General features: G+C 37.3%; 1 protein-coding gene across 3 annotated transcripts; it reads right to left on the reverse strand.

Annotated features, from left to right (window-relative positions):
• Positions 1 to 206: 206 nt before the first annotated feature.
• LOC108984397 (VPS35 endosomal protein sorting factor-like) lies at positions 207 to 21,493 on the reverse strand. Of its 3 annotated transcripts, none has more exons than XM_018956342.2 (23): positions 21,318 to 21,493; positions 20,266 to 20,472; positions 18,008 to 18,038; positions 17,662 to 17,846; positions 17,145 to 17,304; positions 11,424 to 11,520; positions 10,852 to 11,021; positions 9,984 to 10,150; positions 9,438 to 9,626; positions 9,017 to 9,106; positions 8,513 to 8,593; positions 8,111 to 8,254; positions 7,867 to 7,949; positions 5,580 to 5,718; positions 5,384 to 5,467; positions 4,370 to 4,531; positions 4,205 to 4,292; positions 3,433 to 3,510; positions 2,575 to 2,641; positions 2,353 to 2,452; positions 1,597 to 1,713; positions 1,465 to 1,521; positions 207 to 515 (listed from the first exon to the last, which is right to left on the reverse strand). In XM_018956342.2, the coding sequence occupies exons 1-23, from the start codon at positions 21,423 to 21,425 to the stop codon at positions 363 to 365; spliced, it is 2,757 nt and encodes a 918-aa protein (XP_018811887.2). In that variant the 5' UTR covers positions 21,426 to 21,493; the 3' UTR covers positions 207 to 362. The 3 variants fall into 3 exon arrangements, with proteins under 3 accessions (XP_018811887.2, XP_018811894.2, XP_018811901.2); XM_018956349.2 differs by having other exon boundaries at positions 5,580 to 5,712; positions 21,318 to 21,425; XM_018956356.2 differs by lacking the exon at positions 5,384 to 5,467 and having other exon boundaries at positions 21,318 to 21,425.
• Positions 21,494 to 22,075: the final 582 nt, after the last annotated feature.

Here is a 22,075-nt window from a genome sequence, read left to right on the forward strand (position 1 = left end):
CCTTTATTAAGATTTGACAGTGAAGATTATGGCGCATTACCCTTTTTTTATCCATCTAAATGGTCATATAATCGATTGGGAGTGTACTGTGTTAGTCTTTATAATTTGAGCGTGCAAAGTATATTTATCCTTTCTTTAGAATCTCCAATGTTGCTTGGCTTTTTCCAGGTTGCCTCCGAGGCTAATAAACCTAATGGCAACTATAATGGTGTTGATCTCGATATATACACATTATATGAACAAAATAAAGGTGTTAACAAATTTTTTAGTCTAAAACGAAGAGTACTCACAATCAAAGAAAGGCAATGAACATCTACAGAGCGAACTTCCGATTTAACAATCACAAGACCTTCATCTGTATTTCAGACAGAAATGGATGATACAGCCACCACAGGAGCTCGCAAGTTTTTGTCCAAAAATTTAATGGTCGACTGTAGATATTTGTCACTGGCACTCAAACACGACTTGGCAGTTTCTATCAGTTCGGAGCAGATTTGAGATATTTCGGGACTTACCTGCCATATAAACAAGAAGAAATGTCATAATAAGGTAAGAAAAGAAGCAGAAAACAAATATAAAAGTATAGCAAAAAGAAAAGAGAGAGAGAGAGAGAGAGCATAGCAGCAAAGTTTTAGCAGATTCATGACAAAGAAGCCCTCATTTTTGCATACCACATTGCTTCCGGATCATCATGGGAAACCATCTATCTTTATTATTTATGCAGTGTCAATTCAATACAAGTCATTCGTTTTTTATTTATTTGATTTGTTCGAATCCAGGTTGCAAATCAAATAACTTATAAACAGTAGCTCTCTGTAAGCTGTTTAGTTGATATCAGATTGTAATTTGAGCATTTTAAAGATCCTAGCATTTGGAATTTTGAATACCATAAAATTATTCAAGGCCACCCCTTCAACCATGACCAATTTTGGTAGAGATAATTGGACAAGGGAACATAAGGTCCTATCCTGCAAAAGGGAATTGGAGCCTAAAACTTTGTTCACTCTCTAGGAAGGAAGCCAGAATCTCAACATCCACCTGCAATATAGCTAGTGAAGTGGTCAACCATTAATCTAAAATTACTATTCCTGAATTTAAATTACATATATCTCCTAGGGTACAACGTGCTTCATGATGCGAGTCAATTGCATGTCACATGCAGTCCTTTTAGAGAAGGGAATAAGATTCTCTCCATTGCACTGGAAGTTGATCATATTCATTTTGGCCATTTCATTAGTTAATCCAAACATTCTTAGAAACACAATGACCAAAACACCCCATGTTTTGCACTTAATGGATATGATTGATTTCTAGTGATATTTACAAAATCCTACTCCGTAGAGGAATTCCAAGTGCTGTAATTGCAAGGATGAGAACTTTGTGATGTACCTTTTATTTTGACCTTTGATAAAATTATGGCTACTAAGATCAACGAGTCAGCCCAAAGATGGCAAAGGAACCTACCACGAAAGACGATGCAATACAGTTGCAAGCTTCAAGCGCGATGCATCCCCGAGCAGCCTTAGATTCAGCATAACACATTAGTAAAACATAATACTGGTCATTTTATATAGCAACATAGTGCAACATAGTTACCGGAGATGGCTCTTTCTGAATGGAATCAACCAGGTTCTGGAGAACAAACTCAGATAACGAGACAAGTTCGTGTAAATAGGATGAATCGCCAAAAAACAATAGGTCATTGCCAAAAATCTGGAGGGAAAGACAAGGCAGAATAATATTAGGAAAAATGAGAGAGAACAGAAAATCAGGCTCTTGTTTACAATGACTACTGCACCCATTGATGCAAATTGCAAAACCCAGTATAGAGCATTTGACTAGGAGAAAAATTTTAAACTAAAGTAAAACTTTGTTAAGTATGGAATTTATATGCAGATTAAGCGGCGGCCTTGAGGAATAATAAGTCTAATCAATTCATTTGAAGTTTTTAATTCAACTAATATTTGCTTCTTTTTCTTTTGTTCGGCTTCTTTGTAAACCATCAGTCATAAAAGGTCTGTCGTTGTTATCTAATAAGATGATGCTGATTCCACCTGGTAATAACATCATGCAATCAGCAGGATTTGAATCCAGTAAATCACTCAACACTTCATACTTATGCAGGGTGGAACCGCCATTAGGCCTAAAGACCACTAACTAGCAATATTCCATATCATACAAGTATACAAAAGCCTTGAAAAGCTTAACAAACTAATCTATTTACACTAGATGACACCAGCAAAAAAATATCTGGGATTTAAAAAAATTATTTTCAGAGCAAGTTTCAAATATTAGAATGTTTGCATTTTGAAAATATAATTCACACATTAGTAAAGAATACAGTAGATGTACCTGTCCGTGAACTGCATGGTATGGGAGCTTATTTTGAGATAGGGTAGCTGTCAATGTGAGTGTCGTATAAAAAATTCTTGTTCTCATTGCTGGTGTCATCCTGCAACAAAATCTTCAAGTATCAAACTAAGATCTATGCCCATAGAAGGAGATAAAGGAATATCGATTAGAAAATGATAATGGTGCAATATTTTGATATTAAATATGCAATGGAGGGCTCACCATGAGCTTGAATTAACAAGTGCTAAAATGTTGTTTGCAAAGTAGGTGACTCCTTGCTCAGGATTACCTTCAGATGGGAAATATTGAAGTCAGGAAAAGAAAATACTAAGACTGTGATCTTAAAAAAGTTTCCAAAATATATTAAAATGTTAAGCTCATGCATCAAAACCATCTCTTCAGAGCCTTCAACTAGCATTAAGACAACTTTATATCAACGCAGTTTATTCTTTGCATTTTTATATATCCATTCTTAAGAGCTACCTCTATGGGTGTCTATTTATCATCTTAGACCCCAGTTACTACAACTGAGCTAGATCCACCTGAATAACAAAATCAACGGGAATTGATACATTTCTGCATCCTCATTTTAGCTTTCTTTGTTTAGAGTGATACCATCCCTAAATTCTACATAAGAGATCACCAACTCTAAATTCAAGTATGTTCCTTTTTCAACCTCCATTTCTGGAACAGGTTATTACTAGCCCCTCGTTCCACTTCAATCACTCAGCCTAGAAGTCCTTATTGATTTTGTTTTGGCAATATTTTTCCTTAAAGTGACAAAGGGAGGTTGGGGACCTTATGTAGAATAAACGAACCAAAGCATCTTTGCCCAGAAAAAAAAAAATCAGAAAGGAAAAATAACTGCTCATCAGTGTTTCTGATAAATCAAAAAGACATTATATTAGGTGAATGATCTGAGTTTCAGTTTCCATTTTCCGTTCTTTTTAGGTTAGTTTTGTTTCTACACATATTAACAGGAAACTAAAACAAAAAATTAAGATCCATTCATACGATAATGAGAATAGTCAGGAAAAGGGAAAAATAAACAAGACGACGAAAATAAATGATTTTAATTACCTGGAACCATAATCAAGAGACAAAATAATTTCCGAATTGCAGACAGTATTCCTTCAATATCAGTTGATGTTCGGGAGCCTACACAAGCGATTAAGCAAAGTCAGCCATAGATTTAATTTGGAAATATCCATCTTGGATAGCATATACAAGCAAATTGACCATTAAAACATCACGTACGATAAAAATATAACTGCATGCAATCGTAAACGAACAAAAACACACTAAAAAGCTAGCAAGTTAGCAGATTAAAAAAACATATCTGAATAGAAACATATTTATCAAACACGTTTGATATAGATTTTATTATTCTAAGAAACAATGAGATCTTTCTGTAACAATTTTGAGTACTGAGATGCCTCTTCATGGTAAACAGGTAAAGAAATTAACAACTCGCAGAAACTAGAAGGTAGCCCTTAACTTCTAATCAGCTTATTTAAATTCACATTAGGGCAATTCATCCAAGAAGCATCAGCTTATTACTTTCTCAAACATTTCATGCTTTGGAAACTCACACACATAGCCCTCTGTATGCACTTTATTAAATATTTGCATTGCTGGAACAAGATTGTGATCATTACATGTCAAAGATTTGATCCAAAATTTTCCAATAGGGGTAGCCCTCCCCTATTTCTTGGATCCCTCATTTTTGGTTTCCACACAACTTTTGGACAATGATTTTACACCTTTAAACTCACAAATGCTGGTGAAAACCTGGCAAGATGCCCTGATGCAATTACTAATGCAAAGTTTCACAAAAGAGGGATGAACTAACCATCCACGAAGTCCAAACTTAGCAAACAGCTGATTGCAGAATCTATCAGTCCATCTGAATGAGAGACTAAACCACATACCAAGGCAACCTGGTTTGCTGAAATGAATGAGCCAATATGCAGAGGAGCTTGTATAACATTAAGATTCCAAAGGAAGAAAAAATTACCTCTGCAGTCTCAAGATAAAGATTTAACTGCTTGATCTGAGCTGAGATAGAAGGTAATGTGACTTCACCAAACGCTATGCAAGATTTGATAAAACTAAGATGTTTTTTTGCATCTTTCAAAGCCTTGATGGCTAAACAATTGCTGGAGTGAACAAGAGTTTCCTGCCAGATTTAAGTGCTGAATCAAGCGTGAGAATAGTAGGGAGAAATCTTGTAATATGTCTTTAGTATGCAACACTCTGGTGTCTTTTTAAATCAGGACTTTTCTATTCATTGAATCTAATTAACTTCATGGACATTCTTAACCGTGTCCTTAAATGCAAAACCATAAATGATGCTATGACAACATTTAGAACTATTCAAGCCCACATGACCCTGTTTAAGTTTTTGAGTCTACATCTTCCTTTTTTCATTCTGCTAGGTATTCTTAGGCCTGCTGGGTGGGCCCCCGTATCCGGCCCATCCATCCACAGCCACCCACTACCGGCTGGGCAGGCGGGGGGCAGCCACTTATATTTAAAAAAAAAAAATAGGTGGGGGCCGAGTATGGTATCCGCCGGCACCAGGATATATATATATATATATATATATATAAACCTAGTTTTCTCTCTCTACCCTCACATTTTTTCAGCTTTAACTTGCCCCAAAAAGAGTGTTCATGAAATTTTTTTAAGTGCTTGAATATCCTCAAGAATCCTGCTACCTCAACTGAGTTGATCCTACTACTTTTCTACAGCAACTCATCAAATCCATAATTTTCTAGACAGTTTGGTCAATGTCGTCAGTGTTTGAGTATAATCCTATAATATAACAAGATTAACTGCATAGTGTTTGTACTATGTCAAGAGCTTCACAAGAGGATCGAGTAATGCCCTACTACCAGAGAGAACAAATAATTTTCATAGAATGCCAACTTTTTTCTTCATTTCTAACACATGACAGTATCAAAGGCGCTGTAAGATTAAAATAACTACAATGCTCATCCATGTTATAAAAAGCAAAATGATTACATGCCTTAAGTTCGTTTAAGTTACCAAAAGCTCCACGACATTCAACTAAAAAGGTTAAATGGCGTTCCAACTCTGAGCCATAGTCAACCTAACAATGAGGGGCAGCAACTCAAGTCAAGCTAGTATCATTGGTAACCACAAGGTAGTCCACCTTAGAATTTGACATATAGGAGAAGCAGCATGGACTTGGAATTATTTACCATATGCACAAAACGGGAAATCAAACGTGCTGGTTGGTTATCATCATCTTTTGCATTCACAAAATCAAGATCATCATGAAGAGCCTGAGAAATTTCAAAAAGCAACTGTATGGTTGTTGGATCACTAATAGAACTGTTCCTGCCCAATGAAATAAGCATCACATATAACTACCACCGGGAAATGAAATTGAATACTTAAAACACAACATATTTATACAACATCCACTATGAATCCGAAAGAAGTACATACTGTAAAGGTATATGGAAACAAAATAGATATCTACATGTGTGCACTCAGCATATTTTATCAACCATAAAACTACTAATATATCAAATCATGAAACTTAACAGATTTGTAATCAGTATCTCCAGGCATCTTACATATTGTTTGCAGATGATACACTGATATTTTGTGAGGCAAAACAAAACCAAATCCGAACATTGAGGGCATTATTACTTTGTTTTGAAGCGGCATCCAGATTAAAAGTGAACATTGATAAATTAGAATTGGTGCCGGTGGGCAATGTTCGCAACATACGGCAACTGGCTAGTATCCTTGGTTGTAACGTTTCCTTTCTGCCCATGAATTACCTTGGCCTTTCTTTGGTGGCAGCTGCAAGATCTATATCGATTTTGGATACAGGGGTGGAGAAGATTGAAAGCAGATTGGCAGGTTGGAAGAGATCATATCTCTCGAAAGGTGGTAGGATCACCCTTATCAAAAGTACTTTTTCTAATCTACCAACGTATTTTTTATCTGTATTCTCAATTCCAACAAGTGTGGTGAACCGTATTGAGAAGTTGTATCGTGACTTTCTTTGGAGTGGGATAGGAGAAAAATTTAAGTATCATCTAGTCAAGTGGGATAACGTATATTCTCCAGTCTCTTCGGGTGGTTTGGGTATTAGAAATTTGAGAATTTTCAATCGAGTTTTGCTTGGGAAATGGTTATGGAGATATAATATGGAATCGGAAGTTCTTTGGAAGTCAGTGATTGATTGCAAATATGGAGGCATGTGGGGGTGCACTAGGGAGGTTCACGGGGTTTATGGAGTGAGAATTTGGAAACACATTTGAAGAGGGTGGGGGATCTTTAATTGGCATAGACTGGTGTTAGGCGATAGATCTAGAATAAAATTCTAGACTGACTTGTGGTGTGGAAATCAAGCCCTAAAGAATTCATTCCCATCAATTTTTAGGATTGTAGGTGAGAAAGATGCTTCAGTGGCTAATTGCATGGAGTTCTTTGGAGACCTAGTTCAATGGAACGTGAATTTCACTAGAGCCACCCAAGATTGGGAAGTTGGCAGCATTGAGTAGTTTTTTTAGTCTTCTATACACCATGATGCTGAGAACCCAAGGAACAGATACAATGTGGTGGATACCCATAGGTAAAGGTAAATTCTTAGTCCGTTCTTTCTATAAGTCGCTTACACAACCACATAATACGCAATTCCCATGGAGAAATATATGAAGAAACAAGGCGCTTCTCAAAGCGGCATTTTTTGTATGGACAGCAGCATTAGGTAAGACCTTGACGACAAATAATCTACAGAGACATAAGGTGATCATAGTAGATTGGTATTGTATGTGTAGGAAAAATGGTGAAAATATGGATCATTTACTGTTACATTGTGAGGTGGCTGGAACGTTATGGAATGAGGTGTTTAATAGGATGGAGTTAGCTTGGGTTATGCCTGCCACAGTGACAGAGCTCATGGCTAGCTAGATAAATATACAAGGTCTCCCACAAATCTCAGTGGTGTGAAAATGGTCTCGATTTGTATCATGTGGTGCCAATGGAAAGAGAGAACTGACCGGACATTTGAAGACAGAGCGCTCACTAAAAGAACTTAGATTATTTTTTTTAGCACTCTTTCTTTGGGCCACAGCTGTAGATTGTCGTGGCCTCGATTTTCATGATTTTCTAGTTTCTATTGCTTCCCTCTAAATAGGTGTGACCTTTTGTATACCATCTTGTGTACTTGGGCTATGGCTATTCATATCAATATAATCGTTTACTTATAAAAAAAATGCCAGATAAGTGAACCAATAACAATCAGGCCAGAGGATCACATTTAGGTTCAACCTGAGAGCTCACAGAGACAGTTATTGACGGAATCTGCCCAACACTATCCTCCTTGAGCTTAAGGCAGATAGTGGCTGGTTCACAAGGCAAGTGGAGCCAATACAGGCGGAGCGTGGTCTAGGAGAGTAAGGTGCAACAACATAAAAGGTCAGGATTTAACTAGACAAAGGGCAAATACATAGTTATGGAGACAAGTACCTTGTCGCCAGGTTAAGGATATGCATATTGACGAAGCTCCGTGAACTCCCATGCATTATATCTAAGATCTCCAGAAAATGGTTCTACAAAGTAACAACAATTAATCAGTTCGTTTTATTCGATAAATTTTTATTACCACCATGAAAAAAAAAAACTAGAATAACTATTTCTTAATGGTTTTCTGGCATGTTTGTAGCAAGAGACAGACGGAGAGAGGTATCTACCACAAGAGTGAGAAGATTACCAAAGCGAATACATCTTCCAAGCCCTTGAAATGATTAAGAAGCTTCATCAAGATGGTTTGCAAGCTTGCCAATTCATCTTCAGCAACAGCTTTATTGCATGCTCGGTTTAAAATACCTCCTAAAATGGTGTTCAGATGGTTATCCTGGCATAACTGACAAGATTCAGAGGAAAGAAAACTAACATATATTTCCTTGTACATAGAAACAAGCTCATGTCCATGATACAAGAAGAGGTATCATATAACCAAGTCCATATTGCAAGGAGAAAGCCCAGAAAAGGTTAGCAAAAACACAGCCTGACATATAGTCTTAAAAAGCATCACAATAAGAAAATTAAGGAAATTATACACGGAGTGAAAAGCAACAGAATTGAGAAAGTATCACAACTCAAGCAAACTAACCATCTGATTTTGAAGAACAATATCCACATAAGCATCCACAACCTTCAGGTACTCATCAAGGCTGCTGTTTTGACTGAGAACCTGATTCGCAAATCAAATTTAACAGAAATATCCTATAAGCAACAAATCATTGGGAATCTAAGGAACTAAGACACATGTAAATAGCTATTATGTCAACCATATCATTAAGCTTGTCAAATACCACAAATGGCACTACATAATTGCATAAACAAACCACCAGGCAACTTTACATCCAAAATGGATACTGAGTTTTTTTTTTTTTATAAATAAAAATGGATACTAAAAATATGATTCATAGACAATTGAATGCAACAAATCTCCCAAAGAAGCAATAATGAGCAAGAACCCCAAACCTATAGAGTACTCATAATGCATCCAATAGAGATTAGGATTTATATGGGAAGACTACCTAGATTGTGAAGAATATATAAAATAAAATAAACTTCTGAAATCAAGCAAATGGTAGTAGATAACTCTAAATACCTGAATAACTTTATCAACCACATCATGGATAATGTCCATTTGAGATCTCCTTTCAGACAGCCTGAGTCCAAGCAACCTGTAATTCAAGCACTGTTCCAACAAAAGAAAATTTTCAATTTTAAAAATTTGAATAGTGAATATCACAATAAAAAAATAAGGGCCAAAGAAAAGGTTATAGCCAAACAAGTGTGACACTACTTTTTTTTTTATATGTCAATTTATTAAAAGCACAAAGGGGCTCAACCCGCACAGACATGGTATATACAAGAGAAAGCTCCCAACTAGGAGGAAGAAGGAAAATTAAAGGACATAGAATCAATATAACTAGATAGGATTATCATATGAAAATAAATGGGCATGGAATCAAGTACACAGTGTGACACAACAAAAGTAACTAATGTCATTAGCATATGAATAATACCTGATCAGATGAATAATCATTGCTGCATTCAATGATATGAAGGATCTCCATGGCATTTGAAGTAACAACTTCAGCAGGAAGTTCCTTGAGTAGATGATGAAGAACCATTGAGATACATTGCAAACTCCCAAACAACTCCACTTGATTCCTTCTTGATCCAAGCTCCACAAGTACATTACTGACTTGACTCTTGCAACACATACAGTATAAAGATCATCAAATCAGATCTTGCAGAAAGTTAATAGTTCATGTGAGAGAAACTATAATTCAGGATAAGATAACTTCACTAGCATACTTTTAGATTCCTGAACAGAAGAAATGTAAGCAGTGGCTTCAATACTCAAATTGAGACTTTGAAGAAAAGTCTTACAAAGACCAAAAATCAATATTTTTTTTTACTGATAATGGACACTAGAGAAATCTTTTTCATTCTTGTGTTTTTAGGATTTTGCAAAAAAAATAGTGCTCTCAACAATAAAATTTGGAATCCTACCACGCAGAAGGTTTAGAAGAGGAATACAAATGTCGCATGAAACTCGGACATACCTTAGATGCATCCTTAAATATGATTTTCATGATATATTCAATGGTTGGTTCCATCAAAGTAAAAAGCAATCTCTTGTTGTCTGTAGAATTTCTACGTGTCATTTCCTTGGCTGACATAATCCGCATCAACTGAATATTGATATCATTAACGCATTGAACCAGATATCCTGTCAAATTGTTGTCAGGTATACCAGTGTTAAAAGGATTGAAAACAGCATATGAGTAGGCTGCTACACATGTTCACAAATGGACCAGTTCTGACGTGGTTATCACTAACAAAATGTAGAACATAGCATGAAAAGTTCGACCCAAGATCAGCTGTCGCCTGGGTCCATGAAAGACTCTTAAAATCAGGTCAAGTCATAGGATTTGAGCACAGCCATGACTAAGCAGGATTCCAGTTAAAAACTTTTGACACATAGCTAAATTGCCTCCAACTAGCTAAAGTGCATTGGGTTGCACCAACTAGCCATTTTTCTTTAATGAAGTTACTTACAAACACACAAGCAAAAGATGGCAAGAGCTGCAGATGCTAAAAAATTTCCATTCACTCATTAGCCAACAAGCATGTTTCAAGACATTCCTAAATATATTTTTGAGACATGCAGTATAAAGATAAGTCATGATACCATGCAAACCAAAGCAAGTATTACTTCAAATATTTTTTTATAAGTATTACTAGATCCGACTTGGTCATAATTTCGTTTCAATACATAGTTCTGCACCCAGCCCAGCCAGAATCTGAACAGAAAACTAGGACTTATGAACCTGGACCAGACTGGGCCAAATAGCCAAAACCTTTGCATATTATGCCCTATCCATGGTTGCCTGCTAATAATATTTGCATGCTTGAGCACAAAATGTTCACCTGTATCAGATCTGGGCAACTTCTGGGCACAGTGAGCCATATAAAGACGACAGTAAGCAGATGCCAATGGATCTGATAACCCTCTCATCATCATAACCAAACGCTGGAGATTGTCTTCAGGTTGGTCGACCAGGAAGCGCCAGCAGGGCAATAAAGCCAGCTCTAAATAGCTGAAGCACAACATTGAGCAAACAACCAGCAAAAGAATATTCTCAGAGAGAGAAGCCAATGGAGACAAATATAAAGAGACGTTCAGCAAAACAACTTTGGAAGTCAATCTAATTGCAACCACCAAGTATACAAAATTAAATCGAGCATGAGTTGCTCATGCCTGAATAAGGATGATTTTCATATGTATTAGTTAATTATAAGCAAAATGCTTATTACAAAAAAATTATAAGCAAAATAACATTATCTTTAATAAAACATAGGTACCTGGGGAAAGGGGGAAAGGCATGGGCCAAAAGCTTAGAACAAATGAATTAGCAGGGAAACTAGAAGAGATGATAACTCACCAGTAAAAAATACAAGGATATGGAAATGTATAGAGTATGAAAGTAAAGAGACTTTACATGCGTGGAAGAAGCTCACAGATGGAACCGATCTTGCAGAACCAATTATTGCAAGTTTCCTTGGCATCAGAGCAAATGTCACTTGCTTGAAAGTTCTCTGCCATAAGTACAACAAAATTTTCAGGGAAAACTATCAAACAGATACAAGACCACCAATGTTTTGTTGCGCACACCTAACTTGTGAAGATGGTATAGATAAAAATACTCTATAACAAAGTCAGGAGGGGGAAGAACAATAAAAGGGAGAAAAAGAAGAGGTGCAGTTAAGATTGCTATTTCTGCTCGTGAGGCATTGGCAATCTGTACTCTGTTCTCAATGTTACCAGTACACAATAACAACAACCAACTGGCTCTTGCTGAATTCTTTCATGCATGACAATGCAATAGTAAATGTTCCCTGTAACCATATTGGCATCAAAGAATCATGCAGATATTTTCAAAACCACTTCAAGGCTTCTTAGCTCATAAAGTAATAAGAGTTCTGATAATCGTTAGCACTCAAATAGTTGTCTGTAATGGTCAACAGCTAAAAAATATCATTGAGAATTCAGATTCAACTCATAGAAGTCCATACTCTCGTGTATTTAATTCTTGATTTCCTATCAAAAAAACTCTTTCGTTAAGCCATTACAGGCTTTCTCGCATTTCCTCAGTGCAGACAAGGAAAGTTGAACGTAAGTGTGATTTTACTAGAAACTAACACTACATTTTAACAAACAAGAAGGAACTTAAGACTAGCTCCTAGCTGCAAAATTTTGAAGAAAAACGTTGTAACTGCCATCTAATCATAAAGTTTTCTAGAATCTAGAACTTAAGCTCCACCACTGACATCACACAACCTTCAAAAACTTGAGCATTTTCTCCTTCCAATGCACCACAAAACTTTTTTTTTTTTTTTTTGATAAGTTACACCACAAAACATACAAAGGAACAGCCTTCCATATCCCATCACTGCAGTTTCCTCCAAACTGTACCATCCAGCATGCCAATAGTAAATACTTTTCTAGGCATAGTCCACATAATTCTGAACAAACAGAACAGAAAAGACCAAGATACCTTGCTATATTACAATGAATAAAAAGATGGTCCATTATTTCCACACTAACTTTGCATGGACAACATGGATACACCATAGCAATCCTTCTCTTTCTAAGATTGCCCACTGTTAAATTCCCCCGATGCAGCAGTACATGTACAGGGAAGCAGAGCCTTATCCTTCCAAATGCTCTTTTGAAGGAGAGATGCACTCCCATTTAACCTCCGAGTCCTATAATAAGTTTTAACTCCAAGATTCTGGAAGGTGGCCACAACCACCTGTCCCTACTGATCATATGCATAGAAATGAAATATAACAAATAAAAAATGAGACCAGAGATTTTAACTCCCAGCCCTGCACCTCCTTTCTAAAATGATCATCAAGATACACTCCATAATAATTACTGTGCAGAATTATGATGTAAAGGAAGGGATTGGCGGAAGGGATAGATCGAAAGGGAGGGGCAATCTATGATTCTATGTTTAAATGAAGCCTAAGATTTTATCTTAGAATGTACGGAGGCTCAATGATCGCAATAAACGCCTTCGTATTAAATCATTATTGCGAATGTGGAAGGGTGATGAGGTGTGTTTTCAAGAAACAAAGTTAAGTTTCATTGATAGAAGAATTGTGCGGAGTCTATGGGGGTGCTCGTATGTGGGCTGGTCTTATTTAGCCTCTTGGGGAGTCTCAGGCGGGGTGTTATTAATGTGGGATAAAAGAGTAGTTGAGGCGGTTGAGGAGTATATTGGAGATTTCTCGGTTGCGACTTTATTCAAAAACGTTGTTGACGGATGGGAATGGGCATTTGTAAGCTCCTATGGTCCTAATGTGGACAAGAAGAGAAGGTTGTTGGAGGAGTTGGCAGGCCCATACTCACTATGGGATGTGTCGTGGTGCATGGGGAGTGATTTTAACATTACTCGCTTTCCTAGTGAGCGATCAGGGCATTATCGGAATACTGTGACCATGAAGGAGTTCTTTGAGTTCATTTTTTATCTGGATCTCATGGATCTGCCCCTGGTAGGGGGCAAGTATACTTGGTCAAACGGTCGAGTGTGGTTGAAATTGGACAGATTCCTCGTCTCTCCTTCGTGGGAAGCCCACTATCCGGAAGTCAATCAGAAACGGTTAGCCCGAATCAACTCAGATCATTTTCCTATACTACTAGATTGTGGGGGCATTCACAGGGGTCGTCGGTACTTCAACTTCGAAAACATGTGGCTAACATCGGATGAGTTTGTAGAGATGGTGCGTGCTTGGTGGTCATCGTATCAATTTATTGTACTCCAAGTTTTATTCTTGCAGGTAAACTGAAAGCATTGAAACAAGACCTGAAGAAGTGAAATTTGGAAGTTTTTTGCCACATTGATGATCATAAGTCAACACTGTTGGAGGAATTGCAGGAGCTAGAGGGCAAGGAATTATTGGGAGATACCTCGGAAGAGGTGTTATTGAGGAAGGGCACGGTTATAGAAAATTTGGAAATGGTTTTGTTGTCAGAAGAGACATCATGGCGCCAAAAATTCAGGGCCCTTTAATTGAAAGAAGGTGGTAAGTGTACGAAGTTTTTTCATAAAGTGGCTAATTCACATCGGCGCAACAACGCTATTGAGTCGCTACATTCAGAGTCTCAGGTGCTATCTTCTCCCCCTGAGCTAGAAAACCATATTGTGCACTATTATGAGACCCTTCTCTCAGAAACGGCTTCTTGGAGGCCGAAGCTTGATGTCTTGTCTTTTGAAGCAATTGACTCTCAGAGTGTGAGTATTTTGGAGAGACCTTTTAATGATGAAGAGATCTACAAGGTTATCTCTGGGATGGCTAAGGATAAAGCACAAGGCCCGGATGGTTTTTCTATGGGTTTCTTTCAAACTTGTTGGGACATAGTGAAAAGTGATGTTTTGCAGGTCTTTAGTGAATTTCACTCTTTTCAAAAGTTTGAAAAATCTCTTAATGCGACGTTCATTGCTCTCATTCCTAAGAAACATGGAGCTTCGAATATTGAAGAGTTTCGCCTTATAAGCCTGGTTAGTGGTGTTTACAAAATTATTTCGAAGGTTCTAGCCAACCGGTTAAGACCTGTGCTGGAACATATTATTTTCAAGCCTCAGAACGCATTTATCCGTGGGAGACAAATTATTGATTCGGTGATTATTGCAAATGAGTGCTTGGATCATAGACTACAGGAGGGTGGTCCAGGTATTCTTTGCAAGCTTGACATGGAAAAGGCTTATGATCATGTCAACTGAGAATTCCTCTTATACTTGCTTGAGAGGTGTGGCTTTGGGGATAGGTGGATTTCCTGGATGCTTCATTGTATTTCAACCACTCGGTTCTCAGTTATAGTTAATGGTACACCTGCTGGTTTTTTAAATAGTTCCCGGGATTTACGGCAGAGAGATCCTATTTCTCCTTTTTTGTTTGTTATAGTTATGGAGGCTTTAAGTCGGATGGTGCAGGCCGATGTTGATGGAAGTTTCTTATCTGGTTTTTAGGTGGACATTGGATTTGATGGCCCTATTATCATTTCACATCTTCTTTTTGCAGATGATACCTTAGTCTTTTGTGAAGCGGATAATAGCCAGATCCAAACCTTACGAGCATTGTTACTTTTCTTTAAAGCAGTGTCAGGGCTTAAAGCGAATCTTGGTAAGTCCGAGATGGTTCCGGTGGGTGCGGTCTCAAATATCCTTAGCTTAGCAAGCCTCTTGGATTGTAAGGTGTCATTTTTACCGATGAAATATTTGGGTCTTCCGTTGGAAGCAACTTTCAAGACTAGAGCTATATGGGATGGGATGGTAGAAAAGATAGAGAAAATGTTGGTTGGTTGGAAACGGGTGTATTTATCGAAAGTGGGCCGCCTCATTCTTTATCAAGAGCACCCTTACTAACCTCCCCACATATTTTTTATCTCTGTTTTTTATGCCTGCAGGGGTGGTGAATAGGATCGAGAAACTCTCTAGAGCATTCTTATGGAGGGATTTGCGGGAGGAGAAGAAGTTTCATCTGGTTAGTTGGAAGACAGTATGTGCCCCAGTGGTGTACGGGAGGTTGGGAGTGTGTAATTTGAAAACTTTTAATAAAGCTTTATTAGGGAAATGGCTATGGAGATATCACTTGGAGGGAGGACCATTGTGGAAGGAAATTATCGACGCTAGATATGGTGCTGCTTGGGGTGGTTGGTGTTCCAATGAAATGAGAGGGGGGTATGGTGTGGGTTTATGGAAGCTTATAAGGGGTGGCCTTGCTTTGAAAAATAGATTCGCTTTGTAGCCAGAGAGGGCAATCAAATCAGTTTTTGGCGGGACGTGTGGTGTGGTGATCATGCATTGAAAATGGCCTTTCCGGCTCTATCGTTTTGCAGCTAATAGGGAAGCTTCAATGGCGGATATGCGGTTATTTGCTCATGGTTCTCATTAGTGGAATATTCAATTTAATAGGGATTTTCATGACTAGGAACTATCTATTGTCTCAGATTTTTTCAGTCTACTATATTCCATGGGGACTCTTTTGGCACAACGTGACAAAGTGAAGTGGAGATCTAATAATCACAAGAAATGTACAGTTAAGGCGTATTATAACATTTTGATAACACCGGATCATAATCCGTTCCCCTGGAAGAACATTTGGTGGTCTCGTGTGCCTTCTAAAGTAGCCATTTTTGTATGGAATGCCGTTCTTGGGAAGATCTTGACCACGGACAATCTGAGGAAGAGAGGATGTGTAGTGATAGATTGGTATCGCATGTATAAAAAGAATGGAGAATCTGTGGACCATCTCTTACTACATTGTGAGGTAACAAGGGTGTTATGGGATGAGATCTTTCGAAGGATTGATGTTGCTTGGGTTATGCCTTTGAGGGTGGTAGAATTGTTAGGTTGTTGGAGGAAGATGCAAGGCTGTCAACAAGTGGCAACAGTGTGGAAGATGATCCCGTTGTGCATCATGTGGTGTATTTGGTCGGAAAGGAATGCACGCTGCTTTGAAGATAAGGAATGCACAATAATTGAGTTGAAGAATTTCTTCCTTAACACCTTAATGCTTTGGTTTTCCGCTATTGTATTAAACGGGGACAATGTCCATGATTTCTTGTTTTTAAGTTATCGCTCTTCTAATGTTTTTAGGTATTCTTCTGTATACTTCCTGTGTATATGGGCTATGCCTATTTCATTCATATCAATAATATTATTTCTTACTTATAAAAAAAAAAAAAATTACTGTGCAATTTGGCCAGAAGGATGATCACCATAAATATATCAGGAACTTACCCGAAACTGTGTTTTTAAATGATTCAATCTAATCACAGGCAAGATGGAGCTTAGTATGCTCAAGGAAAACCATCTAAATATGAAATCCAAACCACCCAGTTACAAAAAACCTAACCAGTTCTACGACCCATGCAAAATCCAGATGGATTGATCAGGTTTCAACAACTTTTCATTATAGTCTGTCACATTAGCCAGCTGGAAACATTGGAAAATTAGAACATCAGGTTGCCAGTTCATTGGACAGTTCAGTCCAGGTCTGATAATTACATACCAATTAAGATGTTATTGAGTCTAAGTAAACTAAACACAAACAAAAGACATGCATAAATCCTGCCTCAATATTTCTAATCCTTTACATGCACAAATGCAATTGCATTACCATGAGAGAGAGAGAGAGCCAAAAAGCAGAAAGACCTGGTAAAGAGAAGAGTCTGGTTCCATCTTCAGCAAATTCAGCTTTCCACTTGATGCGCTCCCATACCATATCCCCTAGCATGTCCATTATATCCATAGAAAGAACAAAAAGCGTAGGATAAAAATGTAAAACCGACGTATCCATCAAAAGCCTAGCCACCTACAGTAAGAAGAAATGCGATATCAGCCCACTTGATGACAAGTATTTTTTTGTTTTTTTATATCTTTCTCATTGTAAGGAAAAGATAATGGCTTAATAACATGTCATATTGTGCACGAATACTCAAGCACAATTGTAGACTGATTAATTGGAAATGTTCATCTACAGAAATAACAAAATTCAGCAACTCCAATGACTGTTGCATGGTGAGGAAATAATAAGATAATGTTACAAATTTATTTAGAAGAGAACCCATTAGCAATACAGAAATCCAATCTTTTCTTTTCCACAAATTCTCAGAAAATAAGTTCAAGAAATAATATATAAAGGAAAGTCACCACATCATCTAAAAGTCACCTTTATAGCTAATTTTAAAGATGTTACACGATCATTGGCACGCCAAGCACGATTAATTTCATCTTTGAGCTCATGTAGTCTAGAGATATACTCCTGCCTAGTGACAACCTTGACACCATCTTCTGCGCATTTCTCCGGATCTTCTAGTTCCTCCAGATGCGTACTCGTCAAAGATTTCTCAGCCACTGCATATTGGCAAACATCACAGAACCAAAATTAGCAATAATCTAGCTGTTTGGGACCTGTAACTTAATCAATTTGGAACAAAGCATTCTTGCCACTTCTGCAATTTGATGTGGATTGAAGGAAAAAGAACAAAAGAACAGGAGAGAGTAAGCCACCATACCCTTTACACCTTTCATTATCACATTGGACATCTGTAATTAAGGCAAAAGGAGGGGCAAGTCAAAACTTATAATTAGAAAACTTGAAGAGGAAAAACAGCAGCTCTACTTTAAATAGGATAACCACATTAACGATACATGCATATATAAACATATATCCACACATCTACATGACTGCTGCAATTGTTTTTTAAAGTTAAGCAATAAACTGCATGTTTGCATTAGATAAAGATTTTGCCAATCACCATTAGATTGCATGTTCTCTAGATGCTTATCATGTGATCAATCAGATGTCATTTACTTGGAACATACATTCATACATGTAGTAACTGTGAGGAGAGAAATCCCCAGAGGCCCAGGATGAGGCCGGGGCCTGCGTACAAAAGTCAAGATGGCCGGGATGACACGGAAGGCCCAGGGGGAGAACGCAGGGCAAGAAGTCCTAACGAAAGGGATGGGGACTGTGCGACCTGACACTACTAACTGAGGAGGAGAAGGGAGCCCGTCTGGGGCCACGCCGCATTTAATGGAACAGGAACGAGCTTGACCGAAACCATGCCACATTTAGGCCTTGTTTATTTTTTTAGATGAGATGAGATGAGATGAGATGAAAGTTGAATAAAATATTGTTAGAATATATTTTTTTAATATTATTTTTGTTTTGAAATTTGAAAATGTTGAATTATTTATTATATTTTGTGTGAAAATTTAAAAAAATTGTAATGATTATATGAGATGAGATGAGTTGAGATGAATTGTGAAGACAAACGAGGCCTTAATGATGCAGGAGCAGGCGCACATGGCAGGGCCACGACGCATCGTCCCGGGGGGCGGCACGCAACGCGAAAGCCCTCCTAGGTGTCAGCAACAACTCTGGCCAAGCCTGGCAGGACTGGAGGAAAGCAGGAGATTGGCAGGGACTGCGATCCCAGTACGGAGCCTCATACGGGTCACGATCACCTCAGGACCCACCCAGACAAGGTATAAATACCCCTCACTCTGCCGAGAGGGGGGTGACTGACATTCTTAAACACCTCTTTGTTATCTCATTCTAGCTCTCACTTTCTCTCTTCATCTTCAACCTTGAACTGACTTGAGCGTCAGAGGTAACACAGCCCCTGAGCTCCCCCACTCTCCTCCTTGCAGGGAAGCCCCGAGTGCTCCTAGAGCGGAGTTGCCCAGGCCCGCGAAACACGACATCAACAGTAACATTAATCAAATGTTATACCTGCTGCAACTTGAATTTAAGCTTATATGATTCAAGTGATAATTGTGTACATGTGTGTCTGTATTCAAACACATAATTCAAGTGACACAATTGTTAAGAAAAACCATATGCGTTCCCTAATTTACCGAGCAAAACCAAACCAAAAGTTACACCTTGAATCTAAGCTTGTGTATGTGTGTTTACGAGTGTGTGTGTGTGTGCGCGCGTGCGCATTTGTGTGTCTATCTATCTTTATACAAACACATAATTCAGATGATCTAATTGTTAATGACAATCATATGTGTTCGTACTTCACCAAACATAACTTATGGCATGTAGTTTCCCTAATGTATTCTCGACAAAGATTTACTCAGTAACAAGTTATGTAGGGAAAGTCACACTTAACTAAGTAAGCTAGAAAGGAAACTTCCATAATGATAATGATAATGACCATGCTAATGACCATTGTCACTATAACTACATAAACTAAACCATTACTGCCCAAACAATAATGAAAACTTGAATTCCAAGAATTCCCTCTAATATTTGAGCCTTTTTGAATGACAAAAAACTAACATCTGTAAGTACATTGTTTCCCATGTTTAAATAATGCTTTGAATCTTATAAGATTTTTATCTGACTTTCTACCATGAATGAACCATGGTAAGTCTAATATCTGCAACATTGCTGTGACCACATAACTTATCCAGGATCTTTTCGTAAGCAATAATGAATTAAGATACACTCACATAACCGAAGGAAAATCTTAACTAACATGGTTACTTTCATCACCATAGTAGTCCTTACAAACCTAGCTTGAAAATAATGAAAATAGTAGCCCCTGTGATAAGTGATGACACAAGGTGATAATAATTTTATATAACTTAGTAGCCTTCATGATTCAAAAACCAAAATTGGCCAATAATAAATGAAGAATATATCATCGTGGAAACCAGTAACTGCAGAACACGCTATTTTCCATTCGAGCTCTACAAAGTTTAAAAAAATGGCATAGACATAAATTTCACCACCAAAAAGGCTTCAAATGCTTACTGAAGAAATTGAAACCATCTTGGAGACAGGAAATTTCTGCATTAAAAATCTCTTGAAAGACATCCATTCCCTCGTGGGGAGTTGAGAAGATGCTTCGCTAGAAGTACTTTCAAGTTCTTGTACATCCTCTCTACAATTCGTTGCATTGTCAGCCAATCCTCTCAGCGGATCAAAAAAGTCATTATGCTCATGATCCACAACATCAACCTGTAAGGCTATAGCAAGATATCATTGAACTGTATCACATGTTGGTGGCCAAATTTTGAACCACAAACCAATACATTTACAACATCATGACGTATTGAGAGTAGAGCCTCAAAAGTCACCGTGAGATCAAAAAATACAAAATCATTTGCAATGTTTAAATACATGCATACGCCCATATGTTTGTCCTATATACAATGAAGCACTTAATAAAGTGTGACTTATGTCTTTACATGGTAGTTGAACTCTAAATTATTAATCATTCCCTGTACACGGCATAACGTCACAGATTTTATGTTGGCCCTCAAAAATGCCTAAAACATACCTCAAATTACACTATACCAGTAGTGTAATCTCCTGGCTTACTCCACAGAGAGCATATTCTCAGAGCGTTTTCAAGTTTATGGCCTAGTTAAGGCTATCAACAGTTGAATAACATTACAGAACCTAAAATTATTTTTGTTACAACTTATCAAGTAAAACCTATATGTTCTTTTATCGTGTCTTAGATGAAGAAATAACTAATTCCATAATTGGTTACTGATAAATTTTAATGCGAAGAAAATAAATCAATGGCCTGAACCTAAAGCCTTCTGTTGTTAGTTGTTTTGAAAAATAGTAAACACTACTCAATTAAGCCAAACAATTGTACTAATGGACGCTGTTTGGTAGTGGAGAACGAAAATACTTAGCCCGATGACCGTTGGCTCTACGAATTAAATAATCTGATGTTTGATTTATTGAAATGCTGAATATATGATTACATACATTCTCTAATGAACCAAGCAGATGCTTAAGGTGAAAGAAAGAGAACAGAGAGTTGACTGGGTTTGTGATTTGAGTTGGACCTGACGGTGGTGTGAGGGTGGAGCGGAGAGGGGATGGCTATCCGTACGTACAAGAGGGAGCGCGTGTGCTTCCTTTTGGGCATTATAATTGCGAGGTTTGAACTCCATGGAAGCCTAGAGTAGCTTCTTCGGGCAAGATGGGGGAATCCTGAAGGAGGTTTTGGCTACATATGGGTCCTCTTCCTCTCGGTTAAACGGTCTTGTTATGACGAAGGCGACAATTGTCCGACATTTAACTCGGACAAATGATCTTCCTGTTAAAACGAAGCTTCAAATTATTAAGGTTGTATATTTTCGCCTTAATATATGTCGATAGAATGCTCAAATCCTTCTCTGATTAAGAAAAATAAGAACCTCACTCAGAACAAGAAAAAATTAGGCGAATTAATACTATTTTTTCATAAAAAGAAATTAAAATATTTATCATGTCCTTTCTTCCAACTATAAGTTGAGACGAAATAAGATGAAAAATTTATAAATAATAATAAAATTATTTAAGTTAAGATGTTTTATGAGATTTTGAGAAATGAGAGGAAAAAAATGAATGAAAATACTATAAAGTTAAAATATTGTTAGAATATAATTTTTTAATATTAAATTTATTTTTGAATTTAAAAAAGTTGAATTTTTTTTTATTTGAAAAAGTTGTAATAACTAGGTACTGATTAGATGGAAAAATTAAAAATTAAAAATTAAAAAATATTTATATTTAAATGGTGTTTTGATGTTGAGATTAGAGCTGAAAACCAACACTATTG

The sequence above is a fragment of the Juglans regia genome, chromosome 2 (assembly GCF_001411555.2).
Source record: "Juglans regia cultivar Chandler chromosome 2, Walnut 2.0, whole genome shotgun sequence".
NCBI classification, from domain to species: Eukaryota; Viridiplantae; Streptophyta; class Magnoliopsida; order Fagales; family Juglandaceae; genus Juglans; species Juglans regia.